This window comes from Coregonus lavaretus (genome assembly GCF_964263955.1).
Source record: "Coregonus lavaretus genome assembly, chromosome: 33".
Taxonomy (NCBI): domain Eukaryota; kingdom Metazoa; phylum Chordata; class Actinopteri; order Salmoniformes; family Salmonidae; genus Coregonus; species Coregonus lavaretus.
In genome coordinates, this window is record NC_140020.1 from 35,217,625 (window position 1) to 35,240,032 (window position 22,408).

At 43.0% G+C, this 22,408-nt stretch overlaps 1 protein-coding gene across 2 annotated transcripts in view; it reads right to left on the reverse strand.

Moving 5' to 3' along the window:
- LOC311108719 (syntaxin-binding protein 5-like) overlaps positions 1 to 22,408 on the reverse strand; it is a gene marked incomplete at both ends in the record, with an annotated part of 136,316 nt that overhangs the window by 11,649 nt on the left and 102,259 nt on the right. For both annotated transcript variants that reach the window (XM_084151441.1, XM_084151440.1), the window contains 11 exons: positions 1,085 to 1,236; positions 3,292 to 3,417; positions 3,627 to 3,817; positions 5,108 to 5,331; positions 5,494 to 5,534; positions 6,402 to 6,469; positions 8,186 to 8,333; positions 8,670 to 8,742; positions 13,122 to 13,276; positions 13,402 to 13,480; positions 14,333 to 14,456. In XM_084151441.1, the coding sequence (XP_084007567.1) occupies positions 1,085 to 1,236; positions 3,292 to 3,417; positions 3,627 to 3,817; positions 5,108 to 5,331; positions 5,494 to 5,534; positions 6,402 to 6,469; positions 8,186 to 8,333; positions 8,670 to 8,742; positions 13,122 to 13,276; positions 13,402 to 13,480; positions 14,333 to 14,456 (1,381 nt within the window). The remainder of the gene's footprint in view (positions 1 to 1,084; positions 1,237 to 3,291; positions 3,418 to 3,626; positions 3,818 to 5,107; positions 5,332 to 5,493; positions 5,535 to 6,401; positions 6,470 to 8,185; positions 8,334 to 8,669; positions 8,743 to 13,121; positions 13,277 to 13,401; positions 13,481 to 14,332; positions 14,457 to 22,408) is intronic.

A 22,408-nucleotide genomic window follows, 5' to 3' on the forward strand; every position in this document is an offset into this window, starting at 1 on the left:
TGTTGCAGAAGAGACAGACATTGCACAACATTAGATATCATTATCATCAAACAACAGATTACATGTACTCTGTCCCTTTCTGTTTGATAAGGATGTCATGATATGTAGGTTTAATTTGAGTATAGCGCCATTTTCTCTGTCTGCCAAAGAGACCAGAGCTGAAACAGACTAAACAGACTGCTATCCAAGCCATTGCCCTTGTGCTGTGCCATTGCCCCAGCCTTCCTGTACATAGAGCCAGAAGGCCTAGTCCCAGACAGACAGACAGACCCAAGCCAGACTCTAATCCTGTGGGTAGGACAGACAGAACAGCTGGAGAAGTCATTACTGCTAAGACCCCACACTCTGACAGGTGCCAGCCCACTGCTAACCAAAGTCAATTACACCAGATGCTGCACACACACACACACACACACACACATACTTCTAATTTCCTCACCAAGCTGTTGCTAAGCCACGCAGGTTACAGAGTCAGTACACCACAGTGGTTATTGGCATTGATTTGGTGATGCTGGAGACTGTAGTACCATCACTGAACAAAAGGTGGCAGTATGTCATAATGCAGTCAGTGATGCTGCTGTCTGTCAATAACACCACAGCGCTGCACTGACAGGGTGTGTGTAGGAGGGATGGGGCGTTTATGTGTCTGAGTGTGTGTGTGCCAGCCAGGCACTACAGAGAGAAGATGATGTACTGAATCATCAAAAGAACAATTTAGATACCATTCAAAATCCTATCAAGGATTTGCAAAGATACAGAGACGGAGGAGAGGAGACAGAGAACATCATACAACATCGTCACCACCACCATTGCTATTTTTTGACTGCCTACATGTGCATGTGATACAGCCTGAACAGTCGTTAAGCACATCTACCAAGTATACCTTTCATCCTTGTAACATCGTATAAGACTGCATCAGCCTATATCTACATAACTATAAGTAATAGTATAATTAAGATGACATAAACCATATCTAGTATTAGACTACAAAAGACTGTACTGTAAGGCCATATATAGTACAAGCCTACATAAAGCTATCTGCTTGGTGGTAAATCAGTGAACTGGTAACAGTCTTTACCATTACCTCCGGAAGGCTGGCGTGTCTTGCGTGGAGAGCGAGGCTGTCTCTGATAGGGATCGTTAGACCCATACAGCTCCACTGTCCCCAGGTTCAACAACACTGTCTTCTGGAGGTAGTCCACCACCGCCAGACCATTACTGTTCCCAAACACAATCCTGTTGGAGAGAAGAAGGGGAGGGGGAGAGAGAGTGAGAGAGGAGAGAGAGAGTAGGGGTAGAGGAGAGAAGGAGACGTAGAGAGAGGGAGATATAAAAACAGATATGAGATTGGGGTTCAGATGAGATGTACAGTGGGGAAAAAAAGTATTTAGTCAGCCACCAATTGTGCAAGTTCTCCCACTTAAAAAGATGAGAGAGGCCTGTAATTTTCATCATATGTACATGTCAACTATGACAGAGAAATTGAGGAAAAAAAATCCAGAAAATCACATTGTAGGATTTTTAATGAATTTATTTGCAAATTATGGTGGAAAATAAGTATTTGGTCAATAACAAAAGTTTCTCAATACTTTGTTATATACCCTTTGTTGGCAATGACACAGGTCAAACGTTTTTTGTAAGTCTTCACAAGGTTTTCACACACTGTTGCTGGTATTTTGGCCCATTCCTCCATGCAGATCTCCTCTAGAGCAGTGATGTTTTGGGGCTGTCGCTGGGCAACACGGACTTTCAACTCCCTCCAAAGATTTTCTATGGGGTTGAGATCTGGAGACTGGCTAGGCCACTCCAGGACCTTGAAATGCTTCTTACGAAGCCACTCCTTCGTTGCCCGGGCGGTGTGTTTGGGATCATTGTCATGCTGAAAGACCTAGCCACGTTTCATCTTCAATGCCCTTGCTGATGGAAGGAGGTTTTCACTCAAAATCTCACAATACATGGCCCCATTCATTCTTTCCTTTACACGGATCAGTCGTCCTGGTCCCTTTGCAGAAAAAGCCCCAAAGCATGATGTTTCCACCCCCATGCTTCACAGTAGGTATGGTGTTCTTTGGATGCAACTCAGCATTCTTTGTCCTCCAAACACGACGAGTTGAGTTTTTACCAAAAAGTTATATTTTGGTTTCATCTGACATTCTCCCAATCCTCTTCTGGATCATCCAAATGCACTCTAGCAAACTTCAGACGGGCCTGGACATGTACTGGCTTAAGTAGGGGGACACGTCTGGCACTGCAGGATTTGAGTCCCTGGCGGCGTAGCGTGTTACTGATGGTAGGCTTTGTTACTTTGGTCCCAGCTCTCTGCAGGTCATTCACTAGGTCCCCCCGTGTGGTTCTGGGATTTTTGCTCACCGTTCTTGTGATCATTTTGACCCCACGGGGTGAGATCTTGCGTGGAGCCCCAGATCGAGAGAGATTATCAGTGGTCTTGTATGTCTTCCATTTCCTAATAATTGCTCCCACAGTTGATTTCTTCAAACCAAGCTGCTTACCTATTGCAGATTCAGTCTTCCCAGCCTGGTGCAGGTCTACAATTTTGTTTCTGGTGTCCTTTGACCCTCTTTGGTCTTGGCCATAGTGGAGTTTGGAGTGTGACTGTTTGAGGTTGTGGACAGGTGTCTTTTATACTGATAACAAGTTCAAACAGGTGCCATTAATACAGGTAACGAGTGGAGGACAGAGGAGCCTCTTAAAGAAGAAGTTACAGGTCTGTGAGAGCCAGAAATCTTGCTTGTTTGTAGGTGACCAAATACTTATTTTCCACCATAATTTGCAAATAAATTCATAAAAAATCCTACAATGTGATTTTCTGGATTTTTTTTTCTCAATTTGTCTGTCATAGTTGGCGTGTACCTATGATGAAAATTACAGGCCTCATCTTTTTAAGTGGGAGAACTTGCACAATTGGTGGCTGACTAAATACTTTTTTTCCCCACTGTAGCTAGATCTACCAGAAAGCAAAGCAGCAGAAGTCTCAGTCTGAATTTCCCAGCGGACATAACTTGTGTTGACACGGCTTGATTCCATTCAGCTGTACGAGGGAAATCATATCAAACAGGCCCAAATCTAGGGCTCACAACCACATTTTGACTCTTTGAATTGAGGACTTGTTACTCAAGCTGAGATATAGACCACTCCTTGAAACTTATCTTACTTTTACAGTGTCCTTGGTTGGTTTGCACACAGCTCCATATTTAAGTGCCATATTGGGTCGTTTCATTAGGGTGTACAGTAAATCTCATATAGATACACTGTCTATCACCTTATACTTACAGGCCGTAGGAGGAGTTGAGGGCCAGGCTGGTGATCTGTTGGGGGGGCTCTCCACTCACCCACACCAGCTGCACCACCAACTCTACCTGGTACCCTGGAGACTGCTTCAGAGGGGTACTACGCACCCTACAGATAGAGAGAGAAGGAGAGGAAGAGAAAGAAAGAGAGAGAGGGGGGGGGGGGGGGGGGGTGAGAGAATGAGACCGTTCTTGTATTGGATAGTCTGTGGGTGGGTAGCTAAGTTGTGCGTCCCAATGCCACACTTTGTTGCAGAGAGGGAATGTGTGTGTATGATATGTACTGTATGTGACGCTGTGGTGGTGCAGGGTGCATACTTAAGGCAGGGTACGTTGTCTCGGACCCCGTCAGAGGAGTTGCTGCTGGTGGAGGGGTGTGTCGGGGGTCCGGTGGTCTGGGGGCTGGGTGAGGCTGCTCCGGGGGTGGGCAGGTCACGGTCCCCCCCGCCTCCCCCCTCTGGAGGGGACTCCATGTCATTCACCTCGTACTGCAAACGCACCTCCAACAGCTTGGGAACACACACATACACACACATTCCACAAACTCAATTATGAAAGTTCAGTAGCCATTACTTCAGTATGACTAAAACACCTTCTGAGCAGGGACTCTTCATCTATAATGACACCTACAAATGGTCTCAGCACGTCAATCTGGTGAGTGGCTTTGCCTCTCTGGTGTGTGTGTGTGTGTGTGTGTGTGTGTGCTCACGGGGGTGATTGCAGGGTCAAGGAGGTGCTCTGAAGCAGAGCTATCCCAGGGTTTTCTTCTAAGTCCTCCTTCAGGCTACTGGACTCCCACACACCCACCCACACACACACTCCACCCGCTACAGAGTTAAGACCCTGCATGTCAGATCACCTTCCCCCCCAACCCCCCACACACACAACCAATCACCAGTGCACCCACAGGCCTCGAAGCAGTGCATGATGGGAGTCTAATTAGCCCTATTGGAATGTGTATGTGATGCTGATCTGTGCCCTCTTCTCTCTCTCTCTCTCTCTCTCTCTCTCTCTCTCTCCCTTCATCTCTCTGTATCTGGGGTTGGGGGTAAAGATTGCCCTGTGAGAAGAGAAGCTCCTCTCCTAATTATAAGATTCACTTCGGCTTAAACTCTGCTCTCAATCTCTCCACAGCTCACATACTTGACACAGACAGACACACACACACACACACACACACAGACAGACACAGACACACACCCCAGACCCAAGGCATCATTGCTAACCAAATGCATACCCACTGACATAATGCTGATAAGGCTGCATTAGCTTCATATCATTATCTGCATTCCAACAACTCACATCACTTCACTTCTCATAGCTGCCACAAAATGAAAAATGTATGCACTCACTAACTGTAAGTCGCTCTGTATAAGAGCGTCTGCTAAATGACTAAAATGTAAAAAATGTAAATGTAAAATAATGATACACTGGTTAGGTTGTTTACCGTGTGTCTGTTGTCATGGCAACCGTATTGTGTTCTTACTGGCTGGAGACTCATCTAATAGGGCATTGGGAGGTAATCACTGTCTCTAGGAACAGCCTTCAGGACACGAGATACATCACTTAACCACTAATGACGCTGCTCAGTAAGGGAGAATCTAGCTGTATACAGGTGGCTATATTTACCACTACACTATTTGTATGTTGTCATGGCATCCATACTGCCAGGCTATAAGCATAAAGAATAAATGGGTATGTTTCTCAGTTTACACTATCCAACAATTCCATATGGTAAGTACAGAGAAATGGTGAACACACACACGCGCACACACACACACACACACACACTGACCCACCTGTACAACCTCGGTGGTGATCTCCTGCTTGCTGAAGCGGTATATGATGAGGTTGGCAGACACCCCGGCCACACACAGCATCCTGCTCTCAGGACACCAGGCCATGATCTGGATGGCAAACGGGTCCTCATCCACAATCTCTGTGTTCTGCTTGTCCTCCTTATTATTCCTGCTCTTCTCAAACACCTTGGCCGTCTTCAGCTTGTACAGTACCTGGAGCATTACTGGGAAAAGATAGGAGAGAGCTCAGTTACACACCAGAGACATTGGTAGACCGTACAGAGTTGGGAAACTGTGCTCCATGTTGACTCCATGTTGACAATCACTCTTTAAGGCCATCTAGGCCAAGATATTACACATAAGGAAGGCCATGTAAAGGCACTTACTTGCAGAAGCATCCCAAAACTTCACAGTCCCATCAGCATGCCTGTGAATCGTAAAGAAAAAGAGAGGAAAAGGGCGAAGAAAGGAGAGGGGGCAGAGAAACAGAGAGGGAATAATTAAGACTTCAGCTTTCTGCACACACACCCACAGCTCTAATGATTCAGCTTGGCTTTACCTCTGATTATATTCTAGATTCACCTCTACAGAAGAATACATCGACATGAGAGGAGAGACAATCACCCTGTCTCTCAATGGTGCAATGCATTCTGGAATTGTCCTGTATAGTCTGCACTCGGTGTCACTGGCACTTGGTGTCACTCGGAGTCCTCCAATCTCTCTTTTTTTATTTTTGCCATTTCAGCTGAACAGAGAGTTGGAGACAGAGAGAGTGGTACATTCTTAGAATCCGTTTCTGGTTTCTAGTAGAGCCCTTTTTGGTTCAAGGTAGAACTATTTTGGGTTCCATGTAGAACCCTCTGTGGAAAGGGTTCTACATTGAACCCAAAAGGGTTCTACCTGGAACAAAAGGGTTCTACCTACAACCAAAAAGGGTTCTTCAAAGGGTTCTTCTTTGGGAGCAGCCAAAGAACCCTTTTTGGTTCTAGATAGCACCTTTTTTTTCTAAGAGTGTACTTTGTTTTGGTTCCAGGTGGAACCCTTTTGATTCCAGATATAAAACTTTTGGGTTCCATGTAGAACCCTTTCCACAGAGGGTTCTACATGGAACCCCAAAAGTGTTCTACCTGGAACCAAAAAGGGTTATTGTATGGGGACAGCTGAATAACCATTTTGGAACCCTTTTTTCTAAGAGTGTAAAAGGCTTCTTCTCCTTGTCTCTGAGTTTTTTTCCATCATGACTGCTAGGCAGGATGGGGAAAGGCAAAATGGTTAAATAGAGTTGGTCTCCTACCCAGTGATGATGATCTCAGGGTAGCTCTGTGTGCCAAGGCCCCAGTTACCACCACTGATGGGCCACTCCTGCACAACACAATACAGCAAACAAGACAACACAATAAATTGTCATTATTGAGATTGATACATTCTGTATGTATAAGGAATCAGTAATAAGATAATTTCAGATACAATCTAGCTATCCTACACAAACAGTATAAAAGATGATGAGAGCATTGGAATGAGACAGGAGGGAATCAAGAGGAGGGAGACAAATGCCTTCTCTTAGCCACTGGACTCCAGGCTGGGCTGATGGGACGTCATTTGTCTGAGAGATAGAGGGAGAGGGAACCTTTACAATGGTGACAGACACAGTCGAGGAAAGGGATGAGTAATGCTTAGGTCAGTGTGAGTGAGTGAGTGAGTGAGTGAGTGAGTGAGTGAGTGAGTGAGTGAGTGAGTGAGTGAGTGAGTGAGTGAGTGAGTGAGTGTGTGTGTGTGTGTGCGTGTGCACGTGCATGCACGTGTGCGTGTGTGTGTATGTGTCTGAGAGAGTGTGAATGTGTTTTTTAGGTTGTGTTAAATGCAGTAGCACATACAAAGGTCAGTGGTATGACTCAACATTGATCTTTCAGTAAGAACACTTCCCACAACTACCCCTTACTTAACAAACAGCAGAAAGAAACAGGGAAGGAGAGAAAGGGATGGAGGGAGGAGAGGGTCAGGACATGGTGACATTTCCAACAGCGGGGGAGAATATAACAAGAATACAATGACATAAAAAGGGGCAGAACAGAGATACTGTAGGATAAATGAAAGGATAAATGTATACATTTGAAAAGAAAAAACATTCAGGAGATAGGATCTGGAACAGGGTGGGGATTGGAATGTAGAATATAATGGGATAGATTATATACTGTATAAAATTCAACGTAAACAATGATGGGATATGATGGTATAGCACATAGCACAGTACTGAATATTACGTACTGGGCCGGCCCTGGGCATAAGTGACATAAGCGGGTGCTTAAGGCCACCGGCTGCATGGGGGCCCCCAACCCAATTATATATTTTTTAAATGTGGAACTCAGCAGGGGTCTCAATTTACTGGTGAGTGTTAGATAGTAGAAATGTTAGTTGTGCATCAGCAGTTTCTCTTGTAATGTCAGTCACTGACAGTCACTCAATTAGCCCATGTCAGCTAAAATAAATGTAATTGGTAAGTTAGTCTAGCCAGCTATCTACACCTTGTAGTAATCATGGCTGAATTACTGACCAGGCACGCAGGGCATGTGCCAAGGGGCGCTGACCTCCAGGGGGCCCCCATTGATTTTGTTAGCCACTCGCACTCAGCTATCATATGAGCATAAGTCATCGCAGAATGTGTAGAATTGCAGGAAATGTGCTTTAAAACTGCACATTTTCTCTTCACCCGATGGCAACATTTGTAGAACTGCAGGAAATTAGCTTTGAAACTGCAAAATGTTCTGTCCGCCCCATGGCACAATGAGTAGAATTGCATGAAATGAGTTTTAAAACTGCAAAAGCAAATCTCCACCCCATGGCAAAATGTGTAGAATGGCCAAAAATGTGCTTTAAAACCACAGCATTTTCTCTTCGCCTCATGGCAAAACGTGTACAATTGCAGGAAATTAACTGTTTGAAACGTCTCTCCGTCGTCAAGAGGGGGACCACTAAAATGTTTTACACGCGAGGTAAAACCCAAAAAAACTAATCTTGCTTAGGGCGCCCAAAAAGCTAAGTAGCCGAGAAGGTGTAGTATAGAGATGTGTTTTCCCGTACCTTTTTGCTGTAGCCCTGTCGTTTCTGTCTGGAGCCAACAGAGTAAAGTGCGGGTATGAGGTCCACAGGGCAGTCAGCAAAGTACTCACAGCAGGTCACAGGAGACTCGTGGATGGTCAGTGGATAGGGGTTCTCGAATATGGGGTAACTGGGAGAGGGGAAATGTTGACACAAGAGTTTTGTTCAGGACAAAGTTATATTTAGCTCTCAGTTTAAGTCCCTATAATGCTAGGCCATGTACAAATCATAGAAACTGTAAGAGATGCATGCAACATAATGAAAATGAATGAAAGTACAGAATCAAAGCTAAATCTACAGCGACAACAAGTATACTACCTGTTTGTGACATAGTTATAACAGCATGTAGGCAGTAATAACTGTTGTATTTTAAATGAAGAGGAGCATTCAGGAAGTCAGAATAATACAGTAGCTACAGTACATCCTTTATGTTAATACAGCATGTTCAGTTTGTTAACAGACATACCCATTTTGTGCAAGGTCGATCACCACTAAATCCTTTTCTAGAAGGACCACTACAGCATAAGGTTCCTGAAAATCTGAACAGAAAACAAACAACAAAAAGTCAGATGGAGGTCATTCCTCAACACAATACACTATGTAGGGTATATTCACTGTAAATCTTCTCCTCTGATATCTACAATTCTCAAAGGACATCATGAGTGCCTTCAAGATGTTGACAAAATAAATTAGCTTGAGGCTTTGTACATTAGAATATATAGTAACATTTAAAGTGCATATCAATATTAAACTGAATATGAGTTTACATGTTTGATTATGGAACATAATTTTGCTAAATAAAGCTTTGGATGAAAATGAACTGAGCTGTAGGAATATGAGAGAATACATCAGACCTGAAATGCCTATACTGTACATAAGGCAGAACAATAGCAGTATGCTGTTGGAGGTGGTAGGAAGAAAATGCAGTGTTCTTTTGTTGGCATCTGAGGCAGCAAGAGGACGATGTGTGTGTTTGTGTGTTAGTGTGTGTTTATGTGTGTATGTGTGTGGGTGGGTGCATGCATGCATGTGTGCATGTGTGTGTGGGTGCATACGTGCGTGTGCGTGAGGTGTGTGCAGAGAGAACAGTGTGTGAGCTAGAAGCCTTGAACATGTATTCAGTGTCTTCACTTCCAAGTCAGTGCAGCTACAGGCTGTAACTCCCCATTGAAACACATTGTATACCAGGGCAGCCACAATCAATGTCCCTCTCTCACCAACTCCCTCTTGCCTTCTCTCACTATCTCCTTTTGTCTGTTAGAATGTTCCAGACATTCTCTAAGTGTTTCTCATTCTTTGGTGTCTGTCGCTATGTCTGTCAGTCCATCTACGTCCAGCTGTCTGTGCTGCCTGCCTGCCTGCCAATATCTGTTAGTTTGTATATCTCTCTGTCATTGATCTGTCTCTGATCTTTCCATATGACCACACAAAAAGCCTACATTCCATAATAAAAATATAAAATGATCATGTTCCATAACATCATCCCCCTCCTCCCTGTCTCTCACAGTAACAGCAGATTGAGCCAGTGGTGGAGTAATCAGCCCAGTATTGTCTCCATAACGAGATGAAATCAAAGCATCCCAACATCAGGTCGTTCGCCATGGTCACCATTACGTAACCATCGTCAGATCGTCTGCTAAACCATTTCCTCGAGCCCCCACGTCATCCCCAAACACAACACACACACTTCAAGCTACACACACACACACACACACACACACACACTTCAAGCTACAGCACACACACTTTTTGAATGAGCTACATCCACATGACTTAGCCCCCATTTGCTGCGGTTAAGATGCACTCTCATCCTCTTTACACCCATTCACACATGCATATCGACAGTAAACTGCCTAAGGATATTCATCATTGTTTATGAGGGTCTAAGGAGGATTATGTCATGACAGAGATTTCATAGTTTCGTGAATTGCTTTTACATAGCATGATTTAATCCAAGGATTAAGTTATTCCTTTTAACATCATTGACACACTTTTCATTATCTATCGTCTGAATACAGTACAGTTGAAGTCGGAGGTTTACATACACCTTAGCCAAATAAATTTAAACTCAGTTTTTCACAATTCCTGACATTTAATCCTAGTAAAAATTCCCTGTTTTAGATCAGTTAGGATCACCACTGTATTTTAAGAATGTGAAATGTCAGACTAATAGTAGAAAGAATGATTTATTTCAGCTTTTATTTATTTCATCACATTCCCAGTGGGTCTGACGTTTACATACACTCAATTAGTATTTGGTAGCATTGCCTTTAAATTGTTTAACTTGGGTCAAACATTTCGGGTAGCCTTCCACAAGCTTCCCACAATAAGTTGGGTGAATTTTGGCCCATTCCTCCTGACAGAACTGGTGTAACTGAGTCAGGTTTGTAGGCCTCCTTGCTCACACACGCTTTTTCAGTTCTGCCCACACATTTTCTATAGGATTGAAAATCAGGGCTTTGTGATGGCCACTCCAATACCTTGACGTTGTTGTCCTTAAGCCATTTTGCCAAAACTTTGGAAGTATGCTTGGGGTTATTGTCCATTTGGAAGACCCATTTGCGACCAAGCTTTAACTTCCTGACTGATGTCTTGAGATGTTGCTTCAATATATCCACATAATTTTCCTTCTTCATGATGCCATCTATTTTGTGAAGTGCACCAGTCCCTCCTGCAGCAAAGCACCCCCACAGCATGATGCTGCCACCCTCGTGCTTCACGGTTGGGATGATGTTCTTCGGCTTGCAAGTGACCCCCTTTTTCCTCCAAACATAACGATTATGGCCAAATAGTTATATTTTTGTTTCGTCAGACCAGAGGACATTTCTCCAAAAAGTATGATCTTTGTCCCCATGTGCAGTTGCAAACCATGGTCTGGCTTTTTTATGGCGGTTTTGGAGCAGTGGCTTCTTCCTTGCTGAGCAGCCTTTCAGGTTATGTCGATATAGGACTCGTTTAACTGTGGATATATATACTTTTGTACCTGTTTCGTCCAGCATCTTCACAAGGTCCTTTGCTGTTGTTCTGGGATTGCACTTTTCGACCAAAGTACATTCATCTCTAGGAGACAGAACGCGTCTCCTTCCTGAGCGGTATGACGGCTGCATGGTCCCATGGTGTTTATACTTGCGTACTATTGTTTGTACAGATGAACGTGGTACCTTCAGGCGTTTGGAAATTGCTCCCAAGGATTAACCAGAATTGTGGAGAACTACAATTTTTTTTCTGAGGTCTTGGCTGATTTCTTTTGATTTTCCCATGATGTCAAGCAAAGAGGCACTGAGTTTGAAGGTAGGCCTTGAAATACTCAAATTATGTCAATTAGCCTATCGGAAGCTTCTAAAGCCATTACATCATTTTATGGAATTCTCCAAGCTGTTCAAAGGCACAGTCAACTTAGTGTATGTAAACTTCTGACCCACTGGAATTGTGATACAGTGAATTATAGGTGAAATAATCTGTCTGTAAACAATTGTTGGGAAAAAGTACTTGTGTCATGCACAAAGTAGATGTCCTAACCGACTTGCCAAAACTATAGTTTGTTAACAAGAAATTTGTGGAGTGGTTGAAAAACAAGTTTTAATGACTCCAACCTAAGCGTATGTAAACTTCCGACTTCAACTGTATGTAAAACCTTGATCAAGCATCATCCTAAAATCCAAGATTAGCCTACTGTACCATTTGAACCAGCAACCGACTGGAACATCAATCTTTTCCATCAACCCAAAACAACAAGCATTAAACCATGATATAAATTATAACATCAAACCAATGAATAAATTATAGTTTGTTGTGAGAGACAACATGGTAGCTATTTCCACTGTAGTACACATTTTTTACATGTTCATCATTTAGCAGACGCTCTTATCTAGCACGACCTACAGGAGAAATTAGGGTTAAGTGCCTTGCTCAAGGGCATATCAACAGATTTTTCACCTAATCGTCCCAGGGATTCAAACCAGCGACCTTTAGGTTACTGGCCCAACACTCTTAACCGCTAGGCTACCTGCCACCCCACACACTGCTTCTCCCCCTTGAAGGACAATTTTGCTGATACTACCCCTTAATCTGGGGCTAACTGATTTACAATAAGCGCATTTAAATAAGGAAGCTGAAACCTCCATCCAACCTTAACCTGATTAATTTCTCAGGCTTTAATCAGAGGCTACCTGGAGGTATTGCGCAGGTAATAATAACAGAAGTGAGGAGGGGAGCGTACTCTTTTGTCTGTTCTACACCCAGCTCCTCTCCTCTCCGGCCCAGACAACCAGACATTTCGGTACAAGATGTAAAACGCCATTCGATTGAATAAGGTCTATTCCCACCTCCACTCAAAGGTGTCCCAATTAAACACACACATCTTTACTAGCAAACAAAACCAAAACAAGACAACAAAGTCAACACCTCTGTCATTTCATAATGATCTAGAGAACACAACATCCCAAATCATCACCATCAATGAAAACCTTTTCCCAAGGGATGTCATCTCACAAATGACAGGCCATTGATGTAATAATGTAATAATGCAATAAGGTCAGACAGCTATTGTGAACAAGGGAGACAATACAAACATAACATTCATTGTACTGTATATTGAGTGCAGAGCATAAACCTCCCCTGGGATATTTCATATATACACACACACACACACACACACACATACACACACTCACTCTTCGTTTGGAGTACAAATGGAAATTCAACAGAAAGGTCAAATGTCAACGTTGAGAAGGGCTAGGACACAATGTATTATTAGTCCAACTGGAAACACAACAACAAAGTCATCAGTGTACTTGCTAATTAAATTGATTCCACTCATAAACACACTGGCATACTGGGATATTTGTAGATAATGATATAGCAAGCATACAAACAAACACACACACACACACAAGTACGCGTGCACAGGATGACTGACCGTTAGGGTATGGCGTCTCACAGAGCGTGAGGAAGTCTACGATGGGGTAATCCATTTCCAGCACGGCTGTACTCTTCCCATGCATCACCGTCAGACATGGCCGCCGACCCACCGTGTCATAAGACAGACCTCCAGACAGGATCATGAATGGGTCTCTGTATAACACACATAGACACACACACACACATGAACAGACACATGAGACACATGAACACATGGAAGGCCATATTCCTTCTCCTCTTCTAGCATGGTAGGCCTGTGTGCGTGTGTGTGCCCTTACCCCAGTCTAGTGGTCTTGTACTCCACTTTGAGAATGGGTTTGCAAGGCTCTGGCTTCTTTCCATCCTTGGGCTGTTTTCCTGAAATAGGAAAACACTTTAGTTCCCTTTTTTATTCGCCTCCTGCTCTCTACTTCCTTCCCTCTCTCCTCTTTTCCCTTGCTCTCGCTCCTCTCCTCTCCTCTACTTCCTTTCCTCTCCACTCTCTTTCATTTTCTTCCAACCTTTTTCCCTGACGCTGCAGTAATACCCAGTGCAAGGCGGTGTGTGTGTACCAGACAGTGACTCAGGTCTATCCATCAGAGAGAGGGAAAGAGAGATACATTTGTGAATAAATGCTAGCTATGTGCACAAAGACCAAATAAATTAAACCTAGGAGTTGTCAAATAAGTCTACACTACAGAGGAATAATTTAATCATAAATGATTTATAGTTGTTACCTAGCCTGAATTAAATTGCTTAAAGGGAGCCTTTTTTAATTTCACATAAACCTGACACACACGTTTTCATAATTGTTCATTAAATACTAAACTGATTATGCATGCAGCAGTGGGAGAAACAACTAATTAAAAACAGTTCCAATGGAATCCTTTCCCTATTACACCATACTCAACAGCAATGAAACTGTACTTTTAGAAAGGGGTTCAAAGAGGTTTCCATTGCTTTCTCTCGCTCCCTTTCTCTTGGTTATCTCTCTTCTATCTCTCACTATGCTTTCTCTCTCTCTCTCGCTTTATTTGCTTATGTTGTGTGGGGACAGACATCTAAGCGAAGGAAACATTTAACCAAGGAGTAAATTAAACCCTTGATCACTGACAAAGGAGAAATGGTTGAAAACCTGAGAAAAGTTATAAAGACAGGTTGCAAATTGTTATAAAATTGAGGGTGAAAAGTGACAGCATGGTGTGAATGTGTGCGTATGTTCAACCTCACCGTGTGGGGTGATTGTCTGAAATGGCTTGCCCTGGCCCTTAATGTTCCATATGGTGAGCGTTCCGTCTGAGTGACTACAGATGAACTGCTTGCCCTCATGGTGCCAGGCAACCGAGTGGATCGCCTAGGAGACCACAGGAAGCAGGAAGTGAGGGACAGGAAGCAGGGTGTCACTTAATCACAGTGGGACACCATTTGTACCAGTACCAGGTATAGTTGTACCTTTCACACACACACATATATATAGGGTTACTCCTATTACACCTATCCCTTAGTTTGGATTACACTCTGTTCAGCAGATGGCTATTGTTGAATAAGAGTAGGGAAGAGCGGCAAGGAAGAGTTTATACATGGTTACATCATGTACATCCCAGCTACATGATAACATTTTCTATCAACCACCTGTGTAGCATGCATTATAAATTAATTGTCCTTCATGGTGCATTATACACCTACATTATAAGCATTCATAACAGATCATGTCTAAGTGCCTATATACAATCACAACACACAAAGGTGGTTCAAAGGTGGTTCAAAGGTGTAACCATTGACAGCGACAGTGTTATCCCCATTGAAGAGAGAGAAAAAGAGCAAGGTCAAGAGAGATGAAAGGAACAAGACATAGGTTGACACTAGAAAGAAGAGGGGAGAAGAGACGTGGGAGAGAGAGAGAGAAAGATACAGAGAAAGAGATACAGAGAGAAGAGACACAGAGAGAAAGAAACAGAAAGAGATACAGAGACACAAATAGAGAGAGAGAGAGATACAGAGAGAGAGGGAGAGAGAGTTACAGAGATAAGAGCGGAAAACAGACAGATAGGTGTGGGGATGGGGGTAGAGTGGAATTATGATGTGGTGGGTTGAAATTGAAGTTGCAATTAAGAATGCTCTTCCTCTGCTTTGCATAATCCAAACAACTTTGTTTCTATTTTGGGAAGGCAGGAAGTGATTTAGCGACCGACAACAAATCAATGAAATGGCTGCTACATCATTATAAGGCACTCCGGAAAGGTCAGACCGGCTTACTTCTGTCTTACTGCTCATTATTAAAACACACACACACACACACACACAACGCACACACACACACAAACAGACAGACAGACGCACACACACAGACACGCACCAATATTTAAATATTCATAAAACATTTCTCAGCTCAAGCATTTTATGGTGAATGTCTCAAAAGGACATCTAACCAGACGCAGTGAGTCACTTCAACAGGCTATGGAAATATATAAGTGCATTGTTCAGTTTGACAGTCCCACAAAGCAGAGACAATACGCTGTGGTTAATTTGACAATAAGCAGGTAATTGAAACACATGGCAGTCATCATATCAAACAATAATAATTAAAAATACTAATTTCATGATTGATTACATTATGCTCCTTTCAGAGAATGGTATTTTGGGATGAGACAGTGAGACACATATTGTCACGCCCTGGCTCTGGGGACTCTGAAATGTTGAGCCAGGGTGTGTAGTTTCTGTGTTATATTTTCTATGTTGATGTTCTAGATCGTTTAGATCTATGTTGGCCAGGGTGGTTCCCAATCAGAGGCAGCTGTATCTCGTTGTCTCTGATTGGGGACCATACTTAGGCAGCCTGTTTGCACTAGTCAGTGTGGGATCTTGTTCCGTAAAGGTTTGTTTTGTGTAACCTAGGACTTCACGTATCGTTTGTTTGTTGTTTTGTGTCGTGTTAAGTACTTAATAAAATGTACGCTTATCACGCTGCGCCTTGGTCCGTATCTTCCGTTAACGATCGTGACACATATACCCGCACCCACACAAACACACTAAAATCTTCAAAAACACCACAGTAAATACTGTAGCATTTACTGTAGTATAATATACTATTTACAGTTAACTAAAGTACAAATACTGTTGTAAAAGAAAACTGTAGTATATACTATACTAATTAATATAGTGATATTGCGGGTGTAGTATACTTAAGCAATAAGGCCAGAGGGGGTGTGGTATATGGCTAATATACAAAGGCTAAGGGCTGTTCTTATGCACGACGCAACGAGGAGTGCGTGGACACAGCCCTTAGCCATGTTATATTGGCCATATGTCACAAACCCCCGAGGTGCCTTATTGCTATAGTAAACAGGTTACCAACGTAATTAGAGCAGTAAAAATAAATGTTCTGTCAAACCGGTGGTATACCACGGCTGTCAGCCAATCAGCATTCAGGGCTCGAACCACCCAGTTTATAATGTAGTATTTACTGTAGTGTTCTTGCGGACTTTAGTATACTGTAGTATTTACTGTAGTGTTTTTGCAGACATTACTGTAGTATTTGCCATAGTTTTTTGTTTTGTTTTATTATCTTTGACATACAGTAGAAGCTAATTTTCCATAACCTGTAGGTAGGTAGGTAGGTAGGTAGGTAGGTAGGTAGGTAGGTAGGTAGGTAGGTAGGTACAGTGAGGGAGAAAAGTATTTGATCCCCTGCTGATTTTGTACGTTTGCCCACTGACAAAGACATGATCAGTGTATAATTTTAATGGTAGGTTTATTTGAACAGTGAGAGACAGAATAACAACAAAAGAATCCAGAAAAACACATGTCAAAAATGTTAAATAAATTGCTTTGCATTTTGATGAGGGAAATAAGTATTTCACCCCTCTGCAAAACATGACTTAGTACTTGGTGGCAAAACCCTTGTTGGCAATCACAGAGGTCAGACGTTTCTTGTAGTTGGCCACCAGGTTTGCACACATCTCAGGAGGGATTTTGTCCCACTCCTCTTTGCAGATCTTCTCCAAGTCATTAAGGTTTCGAGGCTGACGTTTGGCAACTCAAACATTCAGCTCCCTCCACAGATTTTCTATGGGGTTAAGGTCTGGAGACTGGCTAGGCCACTCCAGGACCTTAATGTGCTTCTTCTTGAGCCACTCCTTTGTTGCCTTGGCCGTGTGTTTTGGGTCATTGTCATGCTGGAATACCCATCCACGACCCATTTTCAATGCCCTGGCTGAGGGAAGGAGGTTCTCACCCAAGATTTGACGGTACATGGCCCCGTCCATCGTCCCTTTGATGCGGTGAAGTTGTCCTGTCCCCTTAGCAGAAAAACACCCCCAAAGCATAATGTTTCCACCTCCATGTTTGACGGTGGGGATGGTGTTCTTGGGGTCATAGGCAGCATTCCTCCTCCTCCAAACACGGCGAGTTGAGTTGATGCCAAAGAGCTCCATTTTGGTCTCATCTGACCACAACACTTTCACCCAGTTCTCCTCTGAATCATTCAGATGTTCATTGGTAAACTTCAGACGGGCCTGTATATGTGCTTTCTTGAGCAGGGGGACCTTGCGGGCGCTGCAGGATTTCAGTCCTTCACGGCATAGTGTGTTACCAATTGTTTTCTTGGTGACTATGGTCCCAGCTGCCTTGAGATCATTGACGAGATCCTCCCGTGTAGTTCTGGGCTGATTCCTCACCGTTCTCATGATCATTGCAACTCCACGAGGTGAGATCTTGCATGGAGCCCCAGGCCGAGGGAGATTGACAGTTATTTTGTGTTTCTTCCATTTGCGAATATTCGCACCAACTGTTGTCACCTTCTCACCAAGCTGCTTGGCGATGGTCTTGTAGCCCATTCCAGCCTTGTGTAGCTCTACAATCTTTGCCCTGACATCCTTGGAGAGCTCTTTGGTCTTGGCCATGGTGGAGAGTTTGGAATCTGATTGATTGCTTCTGTGGACAGGTGTCTTTTATACAGGTAACAAGCTGAGATTAGGAGCACTCCCTTTAAGAGTGTGCTCCTATTCTCAGCTGGGGATCAAATACTTTTTTCCCTCACTGTAGGTAGGTAGGTAGGTAGGTAGGTAGGTAGGTAGGTAGGTAGGTAGGTAGGTAGGTCTGGGGTTTGAACGGATAGTTCAGCACTTCTGATCTTTTCTATAGCCTGTATAAAACACAATATGGTCTATACTTGGCATGTAGGTTTCTCACTTATGGGTGGCACAAATCGGGATTTGGGGGAAGGGAATGGGCAGGGTATATACTGTAGTATTTAATATAGTTAAAAAAGTGTAGTGTTTTTGCGGACTTTAGTGTTTACTACAGAATTCTACAACATTCTATAGTAAGTACTACACATGATCGAGTGCCTGACGTGCGAATTGCGGGGGGGCCAGGGGTGTCTCAGACCCCATGAATGAGACAAAGTCAAGCGTTGGGGAGGGTCTCTAAATAATGCAAATTTAACCATTCTCCTATTTGTTTAAAATGCTATTTGTACTGTGGTAAATATTAAAATAAAATCTTATTCCAAATTAAACAAACACCCCTACCTCTGTGTCATTGTTTAAACAATTTCTTTCTCCTAGTGGCTGCACTTGTCATGCCGGACAATCCCATATCTCAGCCCCTTTTCAGGTGTCCCAACTTTTCTTTCTACAGAAAAGGTCATTTTGTTAGCAAGACAAATCATTTAATTCAGGCTACAAGAGTGTAGACCCAATTACAATCGCTGAGTGTCATTACACTTTTGGGTGTTTTGTAACATCAAATGGCGCGAGTGCACAGTGCACTGTTTGGATGCTGGAATTATTTTGGAGTGGACGAACATGCGCTGATTTTTTTGATAATAAGATGAAAACATCATAACTGGTTGTGTTCATGCCAAATTAAAAGGTAATTAAAAAAAATACTGTAAACACTAGAACCGCTAAAGCACTCATATATGACATTTTTACTATTAGGTCCATAAGAGGTCCTGATAAGATGAAAGGTGACCTATATACTGAGGGGTTGGCGGGACTTTTAGATATATTACTGCAATGATGACTAGGTCAGTTGGAGGAAATAAAAGTACAAGCTTTGTCGCAAAAAGTTGGCGAGATGCTGAAGTTGACAGAAAAACATCTTAGTTTGAAAGGCCTTGCATTAAAGAACATAATTGGTTAAGGAAAACTGTGATAAATAAAAAGGTATATCAGTTTCATTTAAGGACCAAAGGATTGACAGCCGTCCCATATAGATTGCAAAATAGTTGGGAAGAGATTTTTGACGTACTGATCCCATGGCATAGTGTTTATGAACTGATACGCAAAACGACACCGGATTCAAAATTTAGAATCTTTCAATTTAAATTATTATATAAAATTCTTGCTACCAATAGAATGTTATTTATATGGGGGATACAATCTTCCCAGCTCTGCAGATTTTGCTGCGAAGAGACAGAATCATTAGATCATTTGTTTTGGTATTGTCCATTTGTAGCTTGTTTTTGGACACAGGTCCAGGAATGGCTAAAGGATTGCAATATTTACCTGGAGCTAACCCTGCAGATGGCACTACTGGGTGATCTGAAAAGTCATAGTCAATCGATCAATAACATAATAATACTATTAGCAAAAATGTTTATGTTCAATTCACAATCTGTAGAAACAATGAGAATAGAAAGGTTCAGAACTTTTGTAAGACATCACAGTACAGTTGAAATATATAAGGCAAATAGAAATCCTATATGGATGGTGTTAAAAAATTGATGGGAGGTGTTGAATGGAATTGAAGGATGGGACTAATAACAAATAACAACAAACAATAACAAGATAACTAATAATGTAGGCACGCTGTGTCCATAAAAAGTGTATGGGTTGTAGGTTGGGAGCTTTTGTGAAGGAGCACAGTTAGAAAGATATGGCATATAGAAGCAAACCGGATGGACATCATGAAAATGATCGGAGAGGTTGAGAGTAGAAGAAGTTCAGGAGAAAGAACAAACAAAATGTAATTACTGTAAAATTGACTGTGTCCATAAAATGTAGATAGTGGGTATGGGCTGGAAGTAGAGGCCTAGGCGTTGTTGTTCACTAGTTTACTCCAAGTGGGGAAAGGGTGGCGGGGTTGGAAAGTAATAAAGGGGAATATATATCTTTTTTTAAAGGATATGTATGTGTATGTATGTATGTACAGTGGGGAGAACAAGTATTTGATACACTGAAGCTGAAAGTCCGTATTGCCCAGCGACAGCCCCGAAACCTGAAGGATCTGGAGAAGGTCTGTATGGAGGAGTGGGCCAAAATCCCTGCTGCAGTGTGTGCAAACCTGGTCAAGACCTACAGGAAACGTATGATCTCTGTAATTGCAAACAAAGGTTACTGTACCAAATATTAAGTTCTGCTTTTCTGATGTATCAAATACTTATGTCATGCAATAAAATGCAAATGAATTACTTAAAAATCATACAATGTGATTTTCTGGATTTTTGTTTTAGATTCCGTCTCTCACAGTGGAAGTGTACCTATGATAAAAATTACAGACCTCTACATGCTTTGTAAGTAGGAAAACCTGCAAAATCGGCAGTGTATCAAATACTTGTTCTCCCCACTGTATGTGTGTGTGTTTGTGTGTATATGTGTATGTATGTGTATGTATATATATATATATATATATATATATATATATACACTGCTCAAAAAAATAAAGGGAACACTTAAACAACACAATGTAACTCCAAGTCAATCACACTTCTGTGAAATCAAACTGTCCACTTAGGAAGCAACACTGATTGACAATAAATGTCACATGCTGTTGTGCAAATGGAATAGACAACAGGTGGAAATTATAGGCAATTAGCAAGACACCCCCCAATAAAGGACTGGTTTTGCAGGTGGTGACCACAGACCACTTCTCAGTTCCTATGCTTCCTGGCTGATGTTTTGGTCACCTTTGAATGCTGGCGGTGCTTTCACTCTAGTGGTAGCATGAGACGGAGTCTACAACCCACACAAGTGGCTCAGGTAGTGCAGCTCATCCAGGATGGCACATCAATGCGAGCTGTGGCATGAAGGTTTGCTGTGTCTGTCAGCGTAGTGTCCAGAGCATGGGGGCGCTACCAGGAGACAGGCCAGTACATCAGGAGACGTGGAGGAGGCCGTAGGAGGGCAACAACCCAGCAGCAGGACTGCTACCTCCGCCTTTGTGCAAGGAGGAGCAGGAGGAGCACTGCCAGAGCCCTACAAAATGACCTCCAGCAGGCCACAAATGTCCATATGTCTGCTCAAATGGTCAGAAACAGACTCCATGAGGGTGGTATGAGGGCCCGACGTCCACAGGTGGGGGTTGTGCTTACAGCCCAACACCGTGCAGGACGTTTGGCATTTGCCAGAGAATGCCAAGATTGGCAAATTCGCCACTGGCGCCCTGTGCTCTTCACAGATGAAAGCAGGTTCACACTGAGCATGTGACAGACGTGACAGAGTCTGGAGACGCCGTGGAGAACGTTCTGCTGCCTGCAACATCCTCCAGCATGACCGGTTTGGCGGTGGGTCAGTCATGGTGTGGGGTGGCATTTCTTTGGGGGGCCGCACAGACCTCCATGTGCTCGCCAGAGGTAGCCTGACTGCCATTAGGTACCGAGATGAGATCCTCAGACCCCTTGTGAGACCATATGCTGGTGCGGTTGGCCCTGGGTTCCTCCTAATGCAAGACAATGCTAGACCTCATGTGGCTGGAGTGTGTCAGCAGTTCCTGCAAGAGGAAGGCATTGATGCTATGGACCGCCCGTTCCCCAGACCTGAATCCAATTGAGCACATCTGGGACATCATGTCTCGTTCCATCCACCAACGCCACGTTGCACCACAGACTGTCCAGGAGTTGGCGGATGCTTTAGTCCAGGTCTGGGAGGAGATCCCTCACATGGAATTTGACTGCCTTCAAGACTCGTGACAGCCGGTGTGGCGGTAATACGGTCACCGCAACAGCCCTAATCTCAATCAATCAACATCCATCTAACAACACTGATCCTCATCTTGAGAGGTCTAAGAACCTATCCCATTCCATTGACTATACAGTATACTACAGTACCAGCCCATCCCATTGTAAAGCGTTAGAGTATGCCTCAGTATACATGGACTTTCCTATTGCTAATGGAGATTTTTATTTTATTTTTATTTAACCTTTATTTTATCAGGGAGTCATACTGAGACCAAGGTCTCTTTACAGATGAGCCCTGAATTACATAAATTACAGAAAATACACACATCAATATGAATAGAAAATGCAAGTAGAAAGAACAACATGGTCATAAAAAACAAACACATTCATCACATTCAACAAAC